Source organism: Dermacentor variabilis, chromosome 8 (assembly GCF_050947875.1).
Source record: "Dermacentor variabilis isolate Ectoservices chromosome 8, ASM5094787v1, whole genome shotgun sequence".
NCBI lineage: Eukaryota > Metazoa > Arthropoda > Arachnida > Ixodida > Ixodidae > Dermacentor > Dermacentor variabilis.
Window position 1 is genome coordinate 16843647 of NC_134575.1, and position 23813 is coordinate 16867459.

General features: G+C 51.0%; 1 protein-coding gene across 1 annotated transcript; it reads left to right on the forward strand.

Moving 5' to 3' along the window:
• The first annotated feature begins 1849 nt into the window (after positions 1-1849).
• On the forward strand, positions 1850-23048 carry LOC142590843 (uncharacterized). Its single transcript, XM_075703247.1, has 3 exons — positions 1850-3486; positions 17387-18131; positions 22641-23048. Exons 1-3 carry the CDS (start codon positions 2006-2008, stop codon positions 23046-23048), a joined length of 2634 nt encoding a protein of 877 aa, XP_075559362.1. The 5' UTR covers positions 1850-2005.
• The last annotated feature ends 765 nt before the right edge of the window (positions 23049-23813 follow it).

Here is a 23813-nt window from a genome sequence, read left to right on the forward strand (position 1 = left end):
TTTCGTACAGTGCACACGGAAAAAGTTGAAAGCGACTACACGGCGTGCGTTGATGTTCTCGAAGGCAGCCAGTCGCACACGCCGGCGCTTCCCTAAATTAAACGTGACTACGTACATTGGCGCATTTTTACGTATTAATTGTTATGCTGATTCACTGTTTAGCTTCCGAACTGCACTGTTTCGCACGTACCCCAAATAAGAAGCAAGTGGAGGCCCCTTCGATACACCATACAGCGCTAAGATCACCCTCGTTCCGTTGCTAACGGTGTCAGTACTGGCACTGGCGCTTCCTCGAGAAAACTACGTCCTCTCCAAATGAATGACCATACGCTCAGCATCCTCATCTATGTCTACATTACGGAACACATTCCTTGTGTGCATGAAGAGAATACAAAGAATGATAAGTAGGCAGCATTAGAACCCTCCCCTTCTATACGGTGTCCTGCTCGTTGTTTTCGAAGGTGTGTGTTCGTTCATATCAGTGGGACACTGAGTGACGCAGCATTGCTTACTTGCACGAAATTTCGTGTTTTGACTTTGTAAGGTCGCTCTGATTGTTTGTGTTCTTAAGTGTCACGAATCGGCCACGTGCTGTGTGTATAGAGAGGGGGTGCACTGCCCCCCCCCCATTTCAGCGGGGCAACCGTTTCTGTGTTATGTGGGGTAACGGACCGCGCGGTGTTGGGTGACGCGTCGCGGCAGGCGCCAGGAGGGCGAGTGCCGATTCCGGGAAGTCGGTATTGTGCGCACGGTGTTGGCAGTCCGCCGACGGTCACACGAGTCCACACAGACCAGCCTTGAAAGGGACCGCTGTACACGGTATTGTGGATCTGGCGCCCGAGTACCTGACTACGTGGAGGCGCCGCCGAGGTTAAGAAGGGCTTAGCAACTTTGACCCCGTGCCGCATGCAGTGAGCATGGACCTAATCTTCTACGCGTCCGGAACGCAATCGCCAGCCTTGTTGTTGGGTGCGACTGCCTGTGTGGTGTCGAAGGCCAGCTTACAGTGCACGCTGTAGGAATGCGGTGCACACGTAAAGAGTGCATTCGGACGACGGCGTCTTGGAAACACGCACTCGGAGAACTTTGTCTTGTAGACAATAAGTTTGAAGGACAAGGAGTGCCATCAGTCTCCCACGCGGACAAACTTTGAGTACGGCCGCACTACGTGGTATCGATGGCCCTGCTTCCGGGACAGTTGCGGCCCAGAGACGCCCTTGGGATTTGAGGCGTCCTAGCGATAACTTGTTCGGGCCTGGCGTGTTTTGCTGAGCCCGTCACTAACTACGAAGAAATGAGAGGGCATCGGAGTTTTAGGGAGAAGGAAAAGAGCTTTGTTTTCCAATATGTTTATTTTGAAGAGTAAGCCCATCCCTGTGGGTTGTGGCTTAACAAACGGTTGACTCTGATTGGCAACTGAACCTGTGGGACGGGCCAACGGCCCTACCGCCTTTTTTTTCTTTGTGTAATTGGGCTATAAAAATCGGGACGACATGCTGTCCCTCAGACTTGGCTGAAATCAGGATTGCTGATAGATCAGTGAGCCTCCGTACTATGTGCGTTAAAACGAGTCTGGGCTCTAACAGTCGTTGAGACAGTCGAAGAGTGAGACTTTGTTTCTCAATTGTTCAAGTTTGTAATGTATTTGTTTTACCTGCCATGTATATAGAAAAGTTTACCTATAAATATTTCTTGTACATCTGATCTCATCGCTTCCTGCCTGCGTTTGATCAACAACTGCCGATCATCGTCCTAGAAGCTTCAAGTTCCAGCGGTGAAGCGAGGACATAGAACGAACGAAACTTTACTGGCGCAGCACGACAGGATCGCCAAGCCCCACAACGAGCAGCGAGCCAGGCGCAAGGAATCAGAGGGCCACCAGCGAATTCCGCAAGGGTTGCAATTCATCTGGACAAGGACGTCAGGCGGCGCCCCCAGCAGCAACGGGTGAGCGGGATTCCTTGCGTTTTGTCTAGGTTGGCATGGCTGTTGTTCAGTGAGGTTAATGGTGTTCACGCGCAGAACAGCAAATGCGATTGAGGCTAACGTAAACATTGATACTGCATCTGAACAAACAGAGGGTCAGAGACGGCAGGAGCTGCAACGCGTCGGAGAGACCGAGTCTGAGACGTCGGATACTGAAATGGATAGTGAAGCGCAAGGCGCTGCGCAGGCTCCGAGCACGACGGATCCAGAAGCCATGGCGGTGAGACGCCTGGAGCTGGAGCTGGAAAAGGTGCGCCTACAGCTAGAGTGCGAGCGCATTGCTCTACGGAGAGTGGAGCTTGAGCAGTCGGGCAGGCCGCCTTCGGTGTCGGAAGGAAGCGATCGGCGCGGTGCCATCACGGATGGAATAGCACAATGTGCTAAAGTGGTTAAGGCATACCGGTTGCCGTGTGACGCTGACGTTCCGATATGGTTTGATGAGGTCGAAAAGTTGTTTGCATCTTTTCAAGTACCAGCACATAGCCGTGTACATTTGATCATGCCTGCGCTGACTGAGCGGGTCCGTTATCTGTTGCGTAGCCTCAACGATGAGGAATGTACGGATTACGAGACTGTAAAGAAGGTGGTACTAGATGAACTTAAGCTCACGCCAGCTGAATACTTGGGGAGGTTTGAAAAGGCATCTAAACGAAAGGAGGAAACTTGGGCTCAGTTCGCGTCCCGAGCTAGAACTTATTTGGCCTATTACCTTCGATCTCGCCATGCAAACACAAAAGAAGCTATGACGGAGCTTATGGTCGCTGACCGTATGAAAGCCAGTCTAAGCTCAGAAGCCCTCGAATATGTTCTTTTGCGGGAGGGCGAACAGTGGTTTAAGCCAGTGGAGGTGGCGAAAGTGCTGGAGACTTTCGAGCAAGCTAAAGGGAAAGGACGAGCAACTAAGCCAGCCGCAACAGCCTCATTGACGCAGCAAGCAAAACTAGCTAGCCCGCAGAGGACAAATTTAAAATGCCACGTGTGTCATATACAGGGACACCTAGCCAGAGACTGCCCAAAAGCTTCAAATAAAGAACAACAGGGGAAGGCACCGACTGTGCAAAAACAAAGGGTACAGAAGGTTGCTGTTGTAAGTGAAGAACCTCTACCAGAGCAAGAAAGGGTGCTTAGCGCTAGAGTAGAAATCTTAGCTCAACATGCTAGCTCAAGGAGGTCAAAGCTGGACCTAATCCCTATCATGTGCGGGGATATAGCAACGGAAGCTGTGTTGGACACAGGTAGTGAGGTAACGGTCGTCCGTAAAAGCATGTTGCCCGTCGTTTTACAGGAGCCATCGGGAACAGTAAGGCTCGAGTCGGCATTCGGAAAGACCATTCAAGCTAACCTAGCTACGCTGCCCATAGGCATGCATCGCCCGGGCGCGGTGATACAACCGCAGAGGATCGATCTGGTGTGCGCGGTTACAGACGAACTTGCAAAGGGGGTGGACTGCCTGTTGTCAAAGGAAGATTGGGAACTACTACAGGCGCAGGAAAAAGACGAGTTTGGACGAGAAAGTATTCTGCGGGTAGCCAATTCCGTTGGAGTTCGATCAGTCGAAATAGTCGATAACACTGAGCCAGACTGCGGCCTAAGTTGTGAAGAAACGACAGACAACATCCCTGTATTGCAAGAGAATAGTTTCATACAAGATGTCAATGGGGTGCCCAGTCAGCGGGAGGAATTTCGAGCTGCTCAGATAGCCGATGAAAGCCTGAAAAAGGCCTCGTATGATGCGATAAATGGAAAAGCTAGCATGTTCGTGTCAGACGGACTTTTGTACCATTGGGATTCCTTAGCGGGAGTCAAAGTGAGACAACTGGTCCTACCAGAAGAAAGACGCAATGAGGCAGTGCCGCTCCGATCCCTGACAGCGAGGGCCACATGCGAGGCTTTACTGGAAATTTTCAGTCGTACTGGAGTGCCGGGAACGATCTGTTCAGACCAAGGTACTAACTTTAAATCTCAACTGACACAGTTAATGTTAGAAAAACTGGGCTGTTCAGCCAGGTTCTCCACTGCCGAACACCCTGAGGGCAACGGAGTGGTTGAAAGATGGAACAGAGTCCTCAAAAATATGTTGTATCATGTAATGGAACGGGACCGTAGAAAGTGGGACAAGCTGATCCCATTTGTTCTGTGGGCGTATCACGAAGTGCCGCATGATACCACCGGGGTGGCGCCGTTCAGGCCATTGTACGGTAGAAACCCAAATGGGTCCCTATCAATGTTGCAGCAAACTTGGACGGGTGAAATTGCGGTGCCCTCCACTCTGAGAGAGAACTACGCCGATGCGGGGAGCCCACTTACAGCTTTGACAAGGCGAGGGGTTCCTAATTCAATTCCATGGTTGGAAGATGCGCAGTGCGCGTTCGAAAGTCAAAAGTCAACTCTGTCTGGCTGGCGCCATGAACACTCCTGAGCCTCATAAGCCGTACTGGCTATTCACTGATGCGTCGGCGACGGCGGCCGGTGCCTGTTTAGCTCAAATGTCAGCGGACGGAAAAGAAAAGCCGATCGCTTTTCCTAGCCATCGCTTTAACCCGACACAGGCGCGCTGGTCGACTATAGAGAGAGAAGCCTTTGCTATTATTTGGGCACTCAAGAAATTTGACTACTGGCTTTTCGGAGCAGTGGTGAATGTTGTCTCTGATCATAACCCATTGTCATATTTGACAACCAGCACCCCGTAAGGGGGACAAGTTAGCAAGATGGGCGCTTTCACTACAGCGCTACAATGTAACGGTGCGTCACCGGAAAGGAACATGTGACGCCAATGTTGATGCATTATCAAGGCTCTCGAATCGTTCATGGGAGCCAATCGAGTAAAGAGCAGAAAAGAAAGGATAGACAAAAACAGCCATGCCAGCTGGGACAGGCGTGAATGTTCCCGTTCACCCGAAGGACGTGTGCGTGGGACAGTTCAGCCTTGATGGAACTTTCTGTGGTTGTTGTCGTCCATGTGTGTGAGGGTTATAAGACTGTGGACATACTATGTATATAACCTGCATATGTTACTTTGCTGCTGTTGTGCCGTGCAGTGCGTTGGAGTGTTCCTGTACATACATGAGTGTTTCTTTTGCATGCTCACTGTCATGAATGTGTTGAGCTTTCGCCCTTTTCTTTTATTGCTGTGAGAAATTTGTTTCTTTTTTCGTGGTCCTTTCAGTTCATTTTCATGTTCCTTACGGACTCCGCAGCACCCGTGTTGGGCAGCGTATGTCAATTTTCTTTGACGGAACTTTCAGAGCCTAAATTCTAGTATACAGCGCCCTTTGGCTCTTGTAGTATAGCTGGGCACATTGTGAGCCCAGTATACTCTTTAGGAGGGACGTGTAAGGTCGCTCTGATTGTTTGTGTTCTTAAGTGTCACGAATCGGCCACGTGCTGTGTGTATAGAGAGGGGGTGCACTGCCCCCCCCCCCATTTCAGCGGGGCAACCGTTTCTGTGTTATGTGGGGTAACGGACCGCGCGGTGTTGGGTGACGCGTCGCGGCAGGCGCCAGGAGGGCGAGTGCCGATTCCGGGAAGTCGGTATTGTGCGCACGGTGTTGGCAGTCCGCCGACGGTCACACGAGTCCACACAGACCAGCCTTGAAAGGGACCGCTGTACACGGTATTGTGGATCTGGCGCCCGAGTACCTGACTACGTGGAGGCGCCGCCGAGGTTAAGAAGGGCTTAGCAACTCTGACCCCGTGCCGCATGCAGTGAGCATGGACCTAATCTTCTACGCGTCCGGAACGCAATCGCCAGCCTTGTTGTTGGGTGCGACTGCCTGTGTGGTGTCGAAGGCCAGCTTACAGTGCACGCTGTAGGAATGCGGTGCACACGTAAAGAGTGCATTCGGACGACGGCGTCTTGGAAACACGCACTCGGAGAACTTTGTCTTGTAGACAATAAGTTTGACGGACAAGGAGGGCCATCAGTCTCCCACGCGGACAAACTTTGAGTACGGCCGCACTACGTGGTATCGATGGCACTGCTTCCGAGACAGTTGCGGCCCAGAGACGCCCTTGGGATTTGAGGCGGCCTAGCGATAACTTGTTCGGGCCTGGCGTGTTTTGCTGAGCCCGTCACTAACTACGAAGAAATGAGAGGGCATCGGAGTTTTAGGGAGAAGGAAAAGAGCTTTGTTTTCCAATATGTTTATTTTGAAGAGTAAGCCCATCCCTGTGGGTTATGGCTTAACAAACGGTTGACTCTGATTGGCAACTGAACCTGTGGGACGGGCCAACGGCCCTACCGCCTTTTTTTTCTTTGTGTAATTGGGCTATAAAAATCGGGACGACATGCTGTCCCTCAGACTTGGCTGAAATCAGGATTGCTGATAGATCAGTGAGCCTCCGTACTATGTGCGTTAAAACGAGTCTGGGCTCTAACAGTCGTTGAGAGAGTCGAAGAGTGAGACTTTGTTTCTCAATTGTTCAAGCTTGTAATGTATTTGTTTTACCTGCCATGTATATAGAAAAGTTTACCTATAAATATTTCTTGTACATCTGATCTCATCGCTTCCTGCCTGCGTTTGATCAACAACTGCCGATCATCGTCCTAGAAGCTTCAAGTTCCAGCGGTGAAGCGAGGACATAGAACGAACGAAACTTTACTGACTTGTTCTGACATTACCTGATATCACAGGTGTGCAGCTAGCATTGTATCTCAAGAGAACAACGAGCGATCGCTGTACCTGCCGATGTAAACAAATGCACCGTCAATGCTTTAAACTGTCAACGGCGTTCTTGCCGGATACAAATCCGGAAAGACGTGTTCCACATATTATAGAAAGAATGCGAAGGGCTTCCCTTGGTTTTGTTCCAACACGACATGTTGCACATGGGCGCTGGTTCTCGTGGTGGCGGGTCGAATGCGAACGGCGATTCGTGGCTATTGAATTCGTCAGATTCATAGCTGTCGCTGTTTGACAGATCCGACGAGCTGGTGCCGCTCACAATGTCACAAGAAGGTCAGGCGCAGTCACAAATCAACTGAGCGTCTGCTCTTCGCCAGCTTCTTTCGCCCCGCGGGCAAGACCGGCATTCCTTGCGCGCCTTCCCCGCTAGTGTAACTCTCGTGACGTCACACGAAGAGGTAAGCTTGGCTGCTTGGTCAGTTAGTGCTTAAGCTTTTGCCCGTCATTGCTTATTTAAAATTATTTTCGAATTTGCGTTACAATTCGACTATCAAACGCGTGACCGCGGCCTCTCGGGAACCTAAGTATTCCATCACCTTGACATGTTCAAAAGATCGCCGGAATTCTCCTCGAACATTTACTGTACGTGCAGCCCATGGACCAACGTGAATAGTCAAGTGGGTTTTATATCAGCAAAGCCCAGACGTACAGTTATCGTATTTACCTGTACAGCTGCGACCGTAGGCGAGTGCTCGAAATAGTGTTTGCCTTGTAAATCCATTTTGTTAAGCTGACGTCGTCGTCGTTGAACACGTGCAACGATGCTCCCGTGAGACAGTGGCAATCATGAGCCGAGTGCGCTAACCACTTGGGCGTCGCGAATCAACGGCGAGTGCAGACCACGTGGTGCAAGCCGTTGCGCTGCGCAGAGACTCCGAGAGCAGTGGCGTCTGTGCATGCATTTCGGAGGCCCGAACCAGCGACGACGTAGTGGTCAAAGATCAGGTTATGGGGCGTCGCGTAGGAAATGCTGTTGACAACATGGCTATGAGTATGCGTGGACTTCTATGTTGTCACATTCATGAGAACAGCATCGGTAGCACAATTACGCATACCCACGATAGAGGACGCGCCTAAAAAAATGCACTGAAAACATGAACGCCACCGACGAAGTAGCGGTGACAATACCAGGTAGTTTACGCAACATCTCACTGCACTCACAGCCGTCAAGTGCCCTGCATATCTGCAAATTCAGAGGAAAAAGGACATTGCTCGATGTCGTACCTGGCGCTGTCTAATTTATCTTGTGAAATAAGTTGCAGTACAAGTTCTGGCCGGGGGGTTAATTAATCCCTAGGCGAGACCTTCAAAACGACAAATCGAACCTGAAAAACAAGAAGCACTTGACGTAGCCATTGTTTTCTCACCTGGGGCCAGAAATATTGATTAACACAACTGAATATATCGATTCCCACAGTGCGTGTGATCCGCATTATGCGGATCCCGCGCTCTTTGAGATTTGATGTAAGCGAAGCTTTCCGTGCTGGATGCTTTGACTGACGATAATTAGCGGTGATGTTGACGACTTAAGCTCTTCAACATTTAGTTTGTAGCGGCAGCAGCATCGGCGTCGCACGAGGGATGACGTAGACGCTCGCGTCTACACGAGGCTCGAGCGGCTGGCGCTCCGGCACGGGCTAGCGTTCCGAAGGAGAAGATTAAAAAAGAATGCTACACTAAGAGACGGACTGTCGGTTCTTCCTCTCCTGCGAGAACCCGAGACTTTAACGGTCTACGTGGTCGCTCGTCGCCACAGTTTGGTGACCCGGACGTGATACTGCCGTACGCTCCTGTGGTAGAGACGACCATGGACCAGACCGACGCTACGAGAGCTCAAGGCCAGAACCCATCCGAGGAACGCGGTGAGCCCTCCTGTTCCGCCATCGCTGTCCGCCTCCCACAGTACTGGGACCAGCATCCTTCGGCGTGGTTTCTTCAGGCCGAAGCGCAATTTCAAGTCGCTGGTATCCGCTCTCAAGCCTCGAAGTTCCATTACGCCGTCGCAGCGCTATCGCCCGCCGCCATTGACGAGGTGGCAGATTTGCTGAACTCCCCATTGTCTGCCGCCGCCTATGACGATCTCAAGGCAGCACTGCTACAGCGCACAGCAGCTTCACAACGTTCTCGCATCCAGCAGCTTCTGTCCGCTGAAGAACTCGGCGACCGACGCCCTAGTCAACTGCTTCGCCGAATGAGCCAGCTGCTCGGAAACAACGCGAGATCCATCGACGACACGCTGTTGCGCGAACTGTTTTTGCAACGACTCCCGGCTAACGTGCAGATGGTCCTGGCGACAGCCTCTACCATGGACCTTACCGGACTTGCCGCTTTGGCCGACAAAGTCATGGAAGTAGCCACCCCCACCATCGCAGCCACGTCACCGTCTCCGGGTGACAATACAACCGCTCTGCAAACTCTTCCCTGCTCTTCCGCAGTGCAATCTCCGCTCGACTCCTTGTGTGAGCGCCTGGAACGCATCATCTGTGTAGCGGAACATCGCCGCGCGTCTCGTCGCCCACGCAGCCGTAGTTCCAGCAGATCAAGACGCACGGGCACCCAAAATGAAACCTCAACTACAGCGCCTGGCGTTTGCTACTACCACCGCCGTTTTGGAAACGACGCTCGTCACTGTCGGCGTCCCTGCGCTTGGCAGGGAAACAGGCCGGCCGACCTCTAACGGCGACGAGTGGTCCGGCCCAGCACACAAGTCGCCTTTTCTACGTGACGGACAGAGTTACGGGACAACGATTCTTAGTCGACACAGGTGCTGACGTCAGCATTCTCCCCGCCCAGCGCTCCGACCGAAAAGCGACTCCTGTGTCGTTTTTGCAAGCCGTCAACGGCACCAGGATTCCAGTTTTCTCGTCACGCTCCATCATGCTAAACCTTGGCCTTCGACGAGCATTCCGCTGGATCTTCCTGGTTGCAGACGTCCGTCATGCAGTCATTGGAGCAGACTTCTTGCATAACTACGGACTCCTTGTGGACATCCAACGACGCCGTCTCATCGACTCCGTGACCCAGCTATCCGTTCCCGGCGTCCCATCATCAGGCACATCGCCCATAGCGCCTATTTCTGCCATGTTGGACGAACCTTTCGCCGCGCTCCTACGCGAGTTTCCCACTTTGACGCGCCTGCCGGACTGGACGCAACCGGTACAACATGACGTGTGCCATCACATCGTCACCTCCGGCCCACCGGTCTACTTCCGACCCCGGCTTTTGTCCACGGAGAAACTCAAGATCGCTCGCGCGGAGTTCGAACACATGCTGCAACTTGGCATCATCCGCCCTTCCTCTAGTAACTGGGCATCACCACTTCACATGGTGCCTAAGAAGACGGAAGACTGGCGCCCATGCGGTGATTACCGGGCACTAAACAACGTCACCGTTCCTGATCGCTACCCTCTACCGAACATTCAGGACTTCACGGTAGCGTTGCACGGTGCGACGATCTTTTCTAAGATCGATCTCGTTCGCGCCTACCATCAACTACCGGTCGCTGAAGAAGACATTCCCAAGACCGCCATCACCACACCCTTCGGTCTTTTCGAATTTCTCCGCATGCCTTTCGGTTTACGGAACGCGGGCCAATCTTTTCAGCGTTTCATCGATTCCGTCACCCGAGGTTTGCCTTTCATTTTTGCATACATTGACGACCTTCTCGTTGCAAGCTCTACGGCAGAAGAACATCTTCACCACTTGCGGTTATTGTTTTCACGCCTTGCCAGTAAAGGAATTGTCATCAACGCCGCCAAGAGTGAATTCGGTCAACCCGAACTCGAGTTCCTCGGTCATATCGTCGACGCTAACGGCATTCGACCTCTGCCGTCTAAGATTCGCGTCATCGAAAACCTTCCCCGACCGACCACACTCACCAAGCTTCGCCAATTTCTCGGTTTCGTCAATTACTACCGTCGATTCATTCCGGAGTGCGCATGACTTATGGCTCCGCTAGACGCCCTCCTGGTAAACAAACGCAAACAAGTGCTTCAGTGGACTGAAGAGGCCACCGACGCTTTCACAAGAGTCAAGTCTGCCCTCGCCGACGCCACGCTGCTTAGACACCCAAAGCCAGACGCACCCACTGCCATCATGACCGACGCTTCAAACAACGCCGTTGGTGCCGTTCTGCAGCAATTCATCGACAATGCGTGGCATCCACTCGCTTTTTTCTCCAAGAAACTGAAGCCTGCGCAGTCCCGCTACAGCGTGTTCGGCCGTGAATTACTCGCTGTTTACCTGGCTATCAAGCATTTTCGCCATTTCCTCGAAGGCCGTGCATTCACTGTCTTGACGGACCACAAGCCCCTTGTGCACGCAATGAATCGTTCGGCGTCCTGTTACTCGCCCCGCGAGGTTCGCCACCTTTCCTACATTTCCGAGTTTACAACAACGTTCCGCCACATCAAGGGCACCGACAACGTTCCAGCCGACGTCCTCAGTCGTGTCAATGTCGTTTCCACGTTGACATCGGAACCTTTCATCATCGAGGCCGACTTACTCGCCAGTCAACAGCGTGACGACACTGAACTTCGTACACTCCAGAATTCTTCAACGTCCCTGAAATTGGAAGACGTCGTTGTGACCCCAGATGGTACATCCGTCGTCTGCGACACTTCTAACGACACACCTAGACCATACATTCCGGCATCCCTTCGCAGACGTCTATTCGAAACCGTGCACAACCTGTCGCACCCTGGCATACGCGCGACACAGAAGCCCCTTTCCAGTCGTTTCGTTTGACCTCGGCTAAACGCGCAAGTTCGCGACTGGGTTCGCTGCTGTTTGTCGTGTCAACGTTCGAAGATCCAGCGTCACCCCATTCCGCCTGCCAAGTCTTTTCTTCCACCGGATGCTCGTTTTGACACCATACACCTGGACCTCGTCGGCCCTCTCCCACCCTCGAAAGGCTACTGCTACATACTGACATGCATCGACCGTTATACACGGTGGCCAGAAGCTACACCTATATCTGACATCTCAGCGCCCACTGTTGCAGCAGCTTTCATGTCTACGTGGATCGCAAGGTTCGGCTGCCCATCCACAATAATCACAGATCGCGGTCTGCAGTTTGACTCAGCACTTTTCAACGAGCTACTCAAACTACTCGGAACGACACGTTTTCGCACAACTGCTTACCACCCTCAGTCCAATGGACTAGTTGAACGTTTTCGCCGGCATCTCAAGGCCTCCCTTATGGCACATGAATCGCCGGAGAAGTGGGTCCTACATTTGCCCCTTGTCTTACTTGGCATCAGAGCCGCACTCAAGAGTGACCTAGGTTGCTCCTGTGCTCAGCTCGTCTACGGCACCCACCTACGCCTTCCGTGCGATTTCTTTGTCGCCACCCCCCAAACGCCTATGCCATCACCTGCCGACTACGTTGCCGAACTGCAAGCTTTCTTCAGCCAGATGCGCCCCGTGCCTATACGTTCACAAGAAGCAAGGTCCCCGTACGTTTCTCCCGCACTCAGCTCTGCTACCCACGTTTTCGTGCGTAACTGTGCCGTGCGGAAGCCTTTGCAACCACACTACTCCGGGCCATATTGTGTTCTAGAGCGTCGTCCGACGACGTTTGTTGTCAGTGTCAACGGCCGATCAGACACAATTGCCCTGGAACGTCTCAAACCCGCCTACATCGAAGCACCCGCGCCATCAGCTCCACCAGTATGCGACGCGACCCTGCTCCATCCTTCGCCGCCGCCTGCGCACGTGACACCCAAGACCAACGCCAAGACACGCCGCGTCACGTGGACTTTCAATCGTTCGTCGAACTTTCCTCCTCTCTAGGGGGGGAGCCCTCTGTAGCGGCAGCAGCATCGGCGTCGCACGAGGGATGACGTAGACGCTCGCGTCTACACGAGGCTCGAGCGGCTGGCGCTCCGGCACGGGCTAGCGTTCCGAAGGAGAAGATTAAAAAAGAATGCTACACTAAGAGACGGACTGTCGGTTCTTCCTCTCCTGCGAGAACCCGAGACTTTAACGGTCTACGTGGTCGCTCGTCGCCACAAGTTCAACATGAGAGTGAGAAGTATATGTTACAGGCTACCATGTGTGCACCACTGCTTCTTTGTCTGCGTAGTACACTTGCCACAAAGGGGGAGGCGTTTGCTTGAGGCGTTGTTGTGCGCCATACTTCGTATTATCTGAGAGGATTGAGCATATTCGTTGCCGAACATGGCACATCGCATCGTGGCAGAGGTGTTCGGCATTAATTGAAGAATTATGGGACTGTACGTGCCAAACCCTCAATCGCATTACGAAGTAAGCCGTAGTCACGGGCTCCGGATTAATTTTAACACCGTGGCGTTCTCTCACGTGTCCCTAAATCTAAGTGCACGGGCTCTTTTTTATTTCGCCCCCGTCGAAATGCGTTATAGTCTGCTGTCTTTGCTTTCTGTTTTCATGTTTGCTGCATATATGTGTCCCCTTATGCCTACTGTTTAAATACCTTTACATATAGAGATGCATTATTTTTCAGGTTTTTTTAATGCAGATTGACCTTATTTAGTGACAGCTATTTAGGGTTGGATAGCATGGCAGTATTTCGACGAAGGCAACGGCGATTTGATTAGCTGATTTGAGCAGCTAAGCTGATTTGAATAGTTCGTGGTTGATGTAGGTGAACTTCTTGTGTGAACTGTTGATCGAGTGGGTAACCCAGCCTACCTGTCGACGTTCTTTTCATGACCAACATACGTTTGATAAAAATGCAGAACGCCTCAACTGGTACGAGTATTATCATTGCATCAGTGATTAAATTACATTTATCTATCCAGCCTGTCGTTGTCTTGCAGTGTAAGTAATACTCAGCGGGACAAGGCTAAATATGGATAAAATAGAAGACGACAAAGTGCTGACTCGCAACTAAGTCTACTTGAGAAAAAAAACGGAAGAACATACATACATACTCATTCCAACCAAATCATTGTGACATGTTCGCGAAAGAAAACCGTTCTCTCTCTGTAGCTGTGACTCTTTTAGATCTCCAATGCGCTCACCGTAAAACAATGGTGGCAATTTGCCGATGCTTTCCAGATTCAGTGGTGACGCCTTCGGCGCAGTAGACTTAACGAGAAGGGCTGCATAAGTACTTATCTAGCTCAAAACCGCCGGCACAACGATTTACATGAGGTGTTGCAAAACATCAGAATGGCCTCAAGAAAGCATATTGCTGTCGAGGCTGAGCTGACAAGAAGGCAGCGAAGCCACGATCGAACATTCATTGCCAGGTAATTTTCGCTCACTTAACAATGCGATGAAGAATATCTAACGAAGCAAACATAACAATGGCTTTGGGTTGATTTGCCTTACACTGGCGCATTCCAGAAGCAATTCTAATACAGCGTTCGATTGGCATGACATTTGGTAGCGTGATTATATTTGGCAAGGTGCAAGGGAAGAAAGCAGGTGGGAGCCTCATGTGGTAAAAGGGAAAACCATATAAGCTGGCCCCGCCCGTGCTCCTGTTGCGGTAGGTCTTTTCAGGCTGACATTGTCTGCGTTCACGTTTAGACGGCACTAAGGGGAAATATTTTGTCAACGTTTACTGCTGAAAAAAGATGGAGGGCGCTTAAGCTACGCCTTAAGTGGAACGCCAATAGCATTCAAATATCCCTGACTGCTTCTCATGCTTCCGTGCAACTGCAGTGTCATCATCATCATCATCATACAGTGCATGTAACCGTAATGCTTACCGGAAAACGCTGGCCGCGAACGCTGTGCACGAAGGTGGGCTTTCTGATTGAAACGCGGCCCCTTGCGTGGACCGTGATGCGGCGAAGGCGAACGCCACCTGGAGGCATTGTAAGAAACCGGGCGCATCGCTCCGTGGCCCCCGAGATACTCGCGCGCCGGCGCGCGAAAATGGTGGACGCCGTTGCCGGTCTCTGTATGGTATAAACGCTGGAAAAGGGGTTTCTTCGAGTTTTCGCGTATCAGAATTGTTTTCTCGTACAGTCAAATTACAACCCGACACTATCATGTATGTGGGTTGTGTGTAAGTCGCAGTTTATGACTTCTCTGCGTATTTTAGCTTGAGAGATTCAATTAGTTCAGTAGCTTCCTTGCGCCACATGCAGGGCTTGGGTATGAATGGTTTGAAAATATTTTGCCGAAACGGCATCCGGAGTTTGGCGCCGAACGCCCACGCCGGATTGTCTGCGACTCGTGGCCCTTAACGCTGTCGCGCTGATACCTTTTCAAACAGGCAGCACTTGTTTCGTGCCAAGAAAACAAGCCGATAAAATCGTGCCTGAAGCGTCTGCATTTCTCTAGAACCATTCAAATTGGCCGCACGCGAGCAAGGAGTTGTGAAGTTGCATGCGCCATTAATGCCCTTTACTGCCACCGGTGAGTATCGCCGGCGCGACCATTATCATTTTTTTGCATAAACCGAGCGAAGACCCAGTTGAGAGCTGTTAAGAACAGCCTGTTGAGTTGCAAGTTTTGCCAGCCAGTTGCGACAGCGGTGTCAAAACGTTTCCTGGAACGCCACCTCAAACCTTTAGCCACGGCGTCACTCAGTAGACTGTGTGCAAAGAACAATACGCGCGTCCTCGACTCTCCGTCGCTGGAGTCAAGATGCGTTCGACGAAGCAGGCTTTGTGCTTGAACACGACACCGCCTACCTGATCTGCTATGAGCGGGGGAGTGCCCGCGGGAATGTCTACGGAGGCCTCTTCCCACGCGCCGTTCAAGACGCAGGACAATGAACCCCACGGCGGCCGCGCTGAGGGGTCAGCTCGAGGAATAAAAGGCGCCTTTCCTGAAGTAAGCCCCGAGTTCTACGAATTCTGTCTGACGTCGGTTCCAGACCGTGAACCTGTGCGGAAGTGTGTGTGTGTGTGTAAGCCGTCCCGCAGAGAGGCGGCTTGTTTACGACAACTGGACGAACGTTTCCCTCACCTTGGGATCGAGGGGGGGACCGAGTGTTTATAAACCGCTGTTGTGCGGCAGCTCAGTGTACTTTCTCTCGCAGTCATGCTAGACTGATGAACTGCAACGTCCTTATGTAGATACTGTAAATGAACACATAATCCTCGTTTTCGATTAGAAGCAGTCCTTCCCTTCAACAACGTCCTCAGCGTGGATAAGTTGGACGACGGCACGGGCCCGCTACCTTCTTATTCATGCCCGACTCCAATCTTGAATACTGATTACGAGCGATGGGATTGAGCCCCCAATCGTAACAACTGGATATCAGCGCTGGGATCGTCCTACAACTCTAACAGAGCATCCCCAGACATCGCATGGAAGCGGAATGTTCTGCTGCTTATACACAGGCACGTTGCTTCTAGTCTGAAAATCCACGCCAATCCACGCCCGTTGCCACATTATTGCATAAGAGTACACATTACTGCATAAGAGTACCAACCACGCATCTACGACGTGGCTAAAGTGCGCACCCGCGCGGGCCTCTTGCGCTGTGGACAAAGTGAGTCCAGTGCCGGTAGCTTCGCATGCGCTGTGTTTTCGACGTTTAGTTCGTTTTTAAGAGAGAGACAGTACGAAGGTCAATTCCTTCGTCGCTGCTGCCGCGCTTCTTCCCTCCAACGTTTTGACAGCCAGTTTCCGCGCTCATCGACCGAGGTCTGTTCATGTTTATCTGTGCGCGCGTGACACTGTGCCTTGTTAATTTAGTTGGAACACGTCGGTGAGCTATTGGTTTGAATCAATGATAAAATGTCTAAGCGCGACTGAACGAAGACGTAGAAAGAAGCAGACACCCAAGGACAGCGCTGTCTCAGTATGTCTGCTTCTTGCAACGTCCTTGTTGAGTCACACTTACACATTTTATCAATGTTAAGTTAGTTAGTAAGCGGATGTTTACGAGTTTATACGGCCCCTTAAATTATCCTTACTTCGTACAGCAATCTCCTAATTTTCTATCGCTAACGGTGCTTCGCCTTTCGGGCGGAACTCTCACGTTCTTTCTAAGAATCAAATAGATGCAGACAAGTGGTATTTTCTTTCGTATTAGAATGCGATGCAATTATCTTTTTATTATCAGTAGCTTGGTACAAGTTACAGAATTATAACGAGGAGTCATAGTGCTTAGTATAGTATGTCCCGGGGTAGTCGTAAATCGTGCACTACACATTGTGAACCTCCGTAAAGCAAAGCGAGACTTTCAGGTCACGTGCTGGGCACTGCACGGGAGGAATGAATAATAGTGTGCAGATACCATCGACGATGATTGTAAATGCAAGCAAATAGCCCCACTGAAAGAGCGAGCGAACGAGTGGCACCCCCCCCCCCCCTTCGCGGCCCTTATCTTAACTCGTTTGCCCGAGTTAGTGTGTTCAGTGGTTTAGCTTTTGCTGTCATAATATTGTGCTGCGACTTCAATTTCGCCCATGTCGCACTTTCAATCCCTTCATCGCTCCCCTTGCGATTCTTAAGCGTGCATGAAAATGGCGCGCTTAGTGCATACGCCCTTCATCGCCAAATAGTTGTGAAATCAAGTCCGCCTTTGCCTCCCGCCTACATCATCGCCACTTTACTCAGAGCCCAATGCGCTTCTGATGACGCTTTTGTTGCAAGCATGATCTGCTGTAGTTGCTGCAACAGCTTCTAGTCATCATGCGCTTGTCAAACTAGCGACTCTGTCCTGCCCACGTCTACATCTCGGCTAATCTGTAAATTATATAATTCATGTTCGCTTCTTCATAAGCTTGTATACAGCCTCTCTTTTGACGCGTGTTTTTCAGCCCCGAAATGACCGCTCCCTTCGCCGAACTGGTTCTTCGCTGCCCTACGATACGACTCCTCCAGCTACCTCGGCAAGGACAATCCTACCGCGGCCAGTTCCTGAATCGCTACGGAGATCCACGATATAACGTGGCGCCGTGGATGAGAGCGTGGCTCAAAGCTCTGCAGACGACCTCCAGCTTGCACGAGCTGCGCCTCAATTTGCCAGACATGGACAAAGCGCAGTTTCGCACTCTATTACAAACTGTTGCTAACAACAAGACATTGAAGAAGGTGGTACTCCATGAAGTGCCGCTGATCACAAACAGCAAAGGCAGCACCGACCTGATGGTTCTCTCCAAAACTATCAAGAAGCTTCGCCTCGGCGACCGCGTTCGCCTCATGAACCTATCCGTGACCTTTGCGAACGCGCCCAAGATATTGGCATCCACGGAGCTTTCCACCGTGAACTTCGACAACCTCCGCATTGAGTTCAGCGCCAAACACGACGTGCAGGAACCGTTAAACGCTTGCTGCCATCTGCTCTCCCTCCACGGCACCTCAACTCAGTTCAGGATGTGCTGCGATTTCATGAGTCAAGTCGCGTTCGACACCTTGTTGGATTGGCTAGCCAAGTCGCCCACGCTGACCCACGCGGAAATTGTCGCCAGTGGTTACAGAGGGATACTGGATTTCTGCGGTCTTTGCATAGTCAAGTACGACCTGGTGGTCTCGGCGCTGGCGAGGAACGCCAGCATCGCTAGAGTAAGTTTTGTTGGCGTCAAGGTACAATCGATACACCTTGACACTCTCTCGGACTGCGCTCGTAAGCATCGAAATCTCATCGGGATCAGCCTGGCTCCAAGTTCCATGGACATCGACACGTGCAACCCACGATACAGGAATTCGCGGAACATGAAGTTCTACGTGGAATGGATGAGGGTAAGATCCATCGTTTTACGATTTATTTTGATATTGTTTTTTGGTGCAGCAAATGTACGAGAACTCGAGACATGCTTGCGATTCTGCCGCCCTATTCCAGTTGCGACGGCTCATGCACGGAACGAACATCCAATCAAACTGCATTTATCTGGCGGGTGAAAAAAGTTAAACTGGAGAGATAGATGCAAATGTTTCCGTCACGGAATTTCCAGCCGAAACCGCAGTGCTTGTGCGAGTGGCGGTATAGGATGTGAGGCTCAACAGAGCGCAGTTTCCAACGAATAATTACCAGAGGGAGCTCTGTCACCATAATCGGTAAGGACGTAAGAATGTACACTGTCCAACTGAAGGTCATTTTGCGTAGAGGCGCCAGCCAATTACGTTCGCGTAGGAAAAACTGGTCAATATCCAGGATCCTATACTCCTCATATCTGATGGGATATATGGGCCCGTATAACGTGAAACTATTCCAATATATTTTTATGCCAATCTCCTGACGTCAAATTTGCGTAACCACCGACGCAAGCATCCGGCAGTCACCCGTATGGTTGTCTGAACAAACCAATCAAACGCTCTCCTCGTACATAGGAGGTCACTTTTGTTAGCTTGAAAAACGAATAACATTGCCTGCACTGAGCGGCTTGTCTTATCTAATTGGCTCACAAGAGGCGAGGAGCACGCTCAAGTGGAAAGGGATTCGACGGGGCCGAGCCACTGGACTGGAAATAGATAACCTGAAAAAGAGGGTGGTTCCAGCGTCTGTGATTGGTCCGCTTTCTCTTACTTAGATTGCGATGGCTCGTGGACAATCGCGGCGGCAGCGCTGGATTAAGTGGGGGCTAAGGGGGCTACAGCCCAGGGCCTCATCTAGGACAGTAGGAGAAGGGGGCCCATTTATTCTAACCTGCTTAGGATATGAAACCATGGGCAACGGAACTTCGAGCGACATGTATGAAGCGAGAAAACCCGAACGAGCAGACGGGGCCCCCCGCCTAATGTGACAGCATGCGTTGAGCCTGATCATTTGGGCAGAGCTTGTCGAGCTGCAAAAACAGGAATCCGCCGCCACCTTGGCGGTGCCCTCTTTCCTACGAAGGGTGCATTTGCTTGGAAGAGTTTTCGTGGTTTCCTGTCAGTCCGCCTGTCCAGTGCTGTCTGGAGAAGAGGGGCAAAGGAGAAACACTTAAAACATGTAATGTGGGATGAGGAACTAAATCTCCCTTGCCCCTCGTCACCACCACGCCACCCTCCACCTCTCTAATAGTTCCGCCGCTGTCCTCCTTATAGAAAGGATGTGCTGCAGTACCCAACAGTGCTTCCCATTCGACTTTTCTTTACCGTGATGGTAAGTTGGGCGGGGGAGGGTGAGTCCGACATAGCAGACGATGATGAGTCTGATGGCAGAGTCTAGGCAGGAAAGGAAAGAAGACGTCGCACGTGCTTTTGTCCGCGTGCTGTGGGGCATGGAAGGTTCACTGTTCGGGCTAGGGTTGTGGAAGAGTGAAGGGGGAAGTTGGAGATCTGGACACAAAGGCCTGTCTCCAGGGCCCATTCCTGCCTAGTGACTGCGCACCCTCGCGCGAGCTCGACGGAAAAAGTAGGTCAGACTGGCCGCCGAACTTTTCAGAAAGAAGTAGAAAAAGATGACTCAGAGGAGACGGAGGGCCCGTAACTTCGCCCGCGCTAGGAGTCGCCCTCTCCCCTTCGTTCTCACGGAAGCTTAAGAATGACGCTAAAACAGATCCTCAGCAAAGAGTTGGCAGAACGACGTCGTGAACGTGCCGAAAGTTCTCCAAAATGTAACACGGCCACGCAAAAAGCTTCATTACACGCAATAAACCCATGCTCTCCCGCAGGTGCGAGTAGCCAGTGCCTCAGCGATCGGCGGCAGCCGTCTTTTATTCCATTCGGAACTGGGCAGCCTGCGGCTATTCAGAAGAAAATTCAGTTTTGCTCGGCCTATAAATGCATCTTTAACGCGTATACGTCACTTTGACGCCGTGAGTTTGTGCGGTTTCAAGACGTCGCGTGACGGGCAGATGAAGTCGGCCCAGTTTTTGACCAATAGCCGAGGCCCATGGTGAAAGGGGGTCGAATGAGAAATAACTTTTGTTCGGTCAAATTATGCATAATCAGTGTGTACACGTCATATCATATGGAGAGCTACGCGGTTTTCGTGACGTCGCGTGACACACAGGTGAAGTGGGGGTGGTCCAAACAAATTTTTGACCAATCGCGGAGTGATGATTGCAGAATTGGAACAGAAAAGTTTCGAAAAGTTTTACGTTATAGCGCCCATGGTTTCTTCAATATAGGGAAGTGAGGCACTTCGCAGTGATATTGCGTGGGTTCAGCACGTTGCCTTGCTTTTTTTAGAAAAAGGTAATTGCTTTGAAATTTAGCAACAATAAACATAATAATTAGATCACAAGAACATTAGATGAGCATTAGACTAATCCGCATGTACCCATGATTCCGTAGTAGCTGAAAAGCAGAAGTTTCCTCCAGCTAGTTTGGTGGGAAACTCTGCTCCAATGGATTCCGTCGTGATGCTAGCGAGGGATTTTCTCTGCAGTCTGTATTGATTACTTTGCTTTCTTTGTTGATTTACAGATGCTTCGCTCTTTGAAACGCTGACGTTCGAGCTATTGCGGAAGTACAACTTTCCAACTCAGCAATACAATTATGTCTGGCGTTGCTTTCAGTGGTATCGGCTCTTTGATCTAACGAACAGTAAATTGCCCACAACTTATCTGCTTTACAGGCAACTTACACGGCATATTAAGCTCCTTGTTTCCTTTCCCGCATTACATGAAGGTTCTGAAACCTCTAGACGAAATGGTGACAAACCTAAGATCGCCTAAAGCAACTCAAAATAATTGCTTTTCTTCTGCCTATTCGGTTTTGATTTCCAGAACGATTGTGTGTTTTGACGTCAGCACACATTATGTGGTCACGTGGGAGCAAGACACTTCGATGCCTTGACGCCCGCTCGGCCGTCCGCTATGCTGCCACATCGGCCCTCCCAATGAGTAGCAGCATAGCGGACGACTCAGGAGGCATGAAGGCATCGCAATGACTTGCTCCCGCGTCACCACATACTAATATGTATTGGCGTCACAACAAACTATCCTTCTGGGAATAGAAATTGAACTATAGCAGTTGAAAAGCAATTATTTTAAGTAATTATGGCAGCAGTGACGCCTTGTCGTATTTTTTTACCGGTTTATTATCGCAGGGCCTTCAGTTGAAGGGAAAGAAATTCGGAAAATATCGTGTCACTAACCGCGCTAGCGATATCTCGTGATCGATGTAAGCCAACATTCACCTCTTAAGACTGAAAGCGATTTTTGCCTTTAACTCTTCACCTTTCTTTTAAATATATGAAAACTAACTAACGGAAGTCGACTGGTTGTTACATATAATGTGTCTCTACTGGATCAGATTGAATACACATGCAAACGTGCGTCTGCACATGTACATCCCTAATGCAGTGGCGTAGCTAGGTCGTCTGGCACCCGGGGCCCATAGGTCTTCTGTCACCCCCCCCCCCCCCGAGTGTAGCCAGCGGAAAAAGGGGTGTCTTCAGACGTATATGACACCCCCCCACCCCCACCCCCGCTGGCCCCTTGCACCCGGGGCCTACGGCCCCCACGGCCCCCCCCTGTTGCTACGCCACTGCCCTAATGCAGATGTATGAGGCACGCTGAGTCACCAAAATCACCTTTTCAAGTTTAAAACTGTTTTTAGATTTTGTCCACCTAGCACATTCCAGCTTTGTTCTTTCCGAGGCGATTGTTCCCCTTCGAGATTAGGGATATTCTCCAGAATCAAGCAGCAAAATAGTGCGCTATTTGTCTTGTCTGTCATTTTCCCTCGTTGGCACCAGGATATACTGATGTCAAACCACCTCCTCCTTGAGCATATTTTTTTATCTCGTAAACCACGTTGTCACACTGCACTGGAAACAAGCGACCATGGCGTCATGGCTGGCGATTTGAACAGCTAGCAGCGAAATGCAAAAAGCTCTTCGTCAGTAAGTGCAGCCTTTTTTGCTTCGCGTGTGTAACAACATCACAGCCGGCCGATGCTCTTAAGAATAGTTCTAGCGTAATAACTGTGCTCTGAGTGCTGGCCTATGTTCCGCAAAACATGGCTTCCAAGGATTCAGCGGTATTTCACTCCACATGCGGCATGGCAACTGCGTAGCCTTCGAGATCCGCCTCGTTTAAATGTTGAGAGAGCCTTCGCGACGAGGTGCGATGTCGACAGGAGATATTTGCGCACACGTTCATTGCTGTCTCTGTACAAAATTTTGAACCCTTGCTACAGCTGCAGGAGCTCATGCGCAAGAACTCCGATCGGATCAGTGCGGTGGCCTGGTTCGTGTTGGGCGAGGAGATGCGCAAGGGCGCCAGAGTCATCGAAGCCCACCATAAACACCCACTGCTGCTGGAACTGGTGCGGCAACGAGCATCGGTCACCAACGTCGAGGCCGAGGCGATGGTCCAGCGAGCCATGAAGAGGGTGACGGATTCCACCCTTCGGGACTACATGTGGATGACCGGCGTGGTCAAGGAGAGTGTGGAGCACCTTGACACCGACTCCAAAGGATTCCAGCTCGCGGACTTGAATGCAGACTGCTGGCTCAACGTGCGCCAATACCTGAAGATAACAGATGTTGTTATGCCACGCGGCGTCAAGTTTGCGACTGGCCCACCGGGCCCGTGCACTCCGTGAAATCTGTTTTAGCAAGGGGCCTGCATCAGCCCACCTTTCCTTCTATCCTCCCTTCCATCCCCCAGAAAAGAAAATTGTGGCTACGCTACTGTGCTGCCCGTAAAGACCTATCTCTTCGTGCGCAGTGCTGCACTTGGCCCCGTTACGGAAGTGAGCAAGCCTATACAGCAAATACCGTATGCATGCGCTTACCAAGAAATAAAAGTGTTATTGTGTACAGAGAATAGCGTTGTTCTTTTCGTTTTTATAGAAACCTTATGATAAAAAGTCACGCGAATGATTGGCATTTCACTTTTCCAAACAGATCAAAGATGACCACATTTATAGCTATTGAGAATTGTTGGCGAACACTTCCGGGTTGTGTTGTATCAGTCAGACGGGTGTATCAGTTGCCCCTCGGTATCATTCCCTAAAAAAGCGTGCGACTATTTTGGACTTGGGAGTATCTCGCATCTTGGAGTGCAGCGGTGGCGTAGAGGTAGAGCATCCGCCACGCGTGCAAGAGGACCGTGGTTCGAATCTCAGTGCCGCGCAATCTTCCACCGGATTAAGAAAAACGCGTATTGATAAAATTGCATCAACAGGCCTGGAGTGCGGCCTGATCCCCGTGACCAGAACCGGCAACGCACTCCCTCACCAGAGCACGATTGGCCACCCTGGTGCAGTACTTGGCCACAACCTCCTATATGAATACAACAATCAAACCCCGGCCCTCAGTCCCCAGCAGCTGCGAAGCAACTGACCACGGCAGCGGTCAGACCTGCG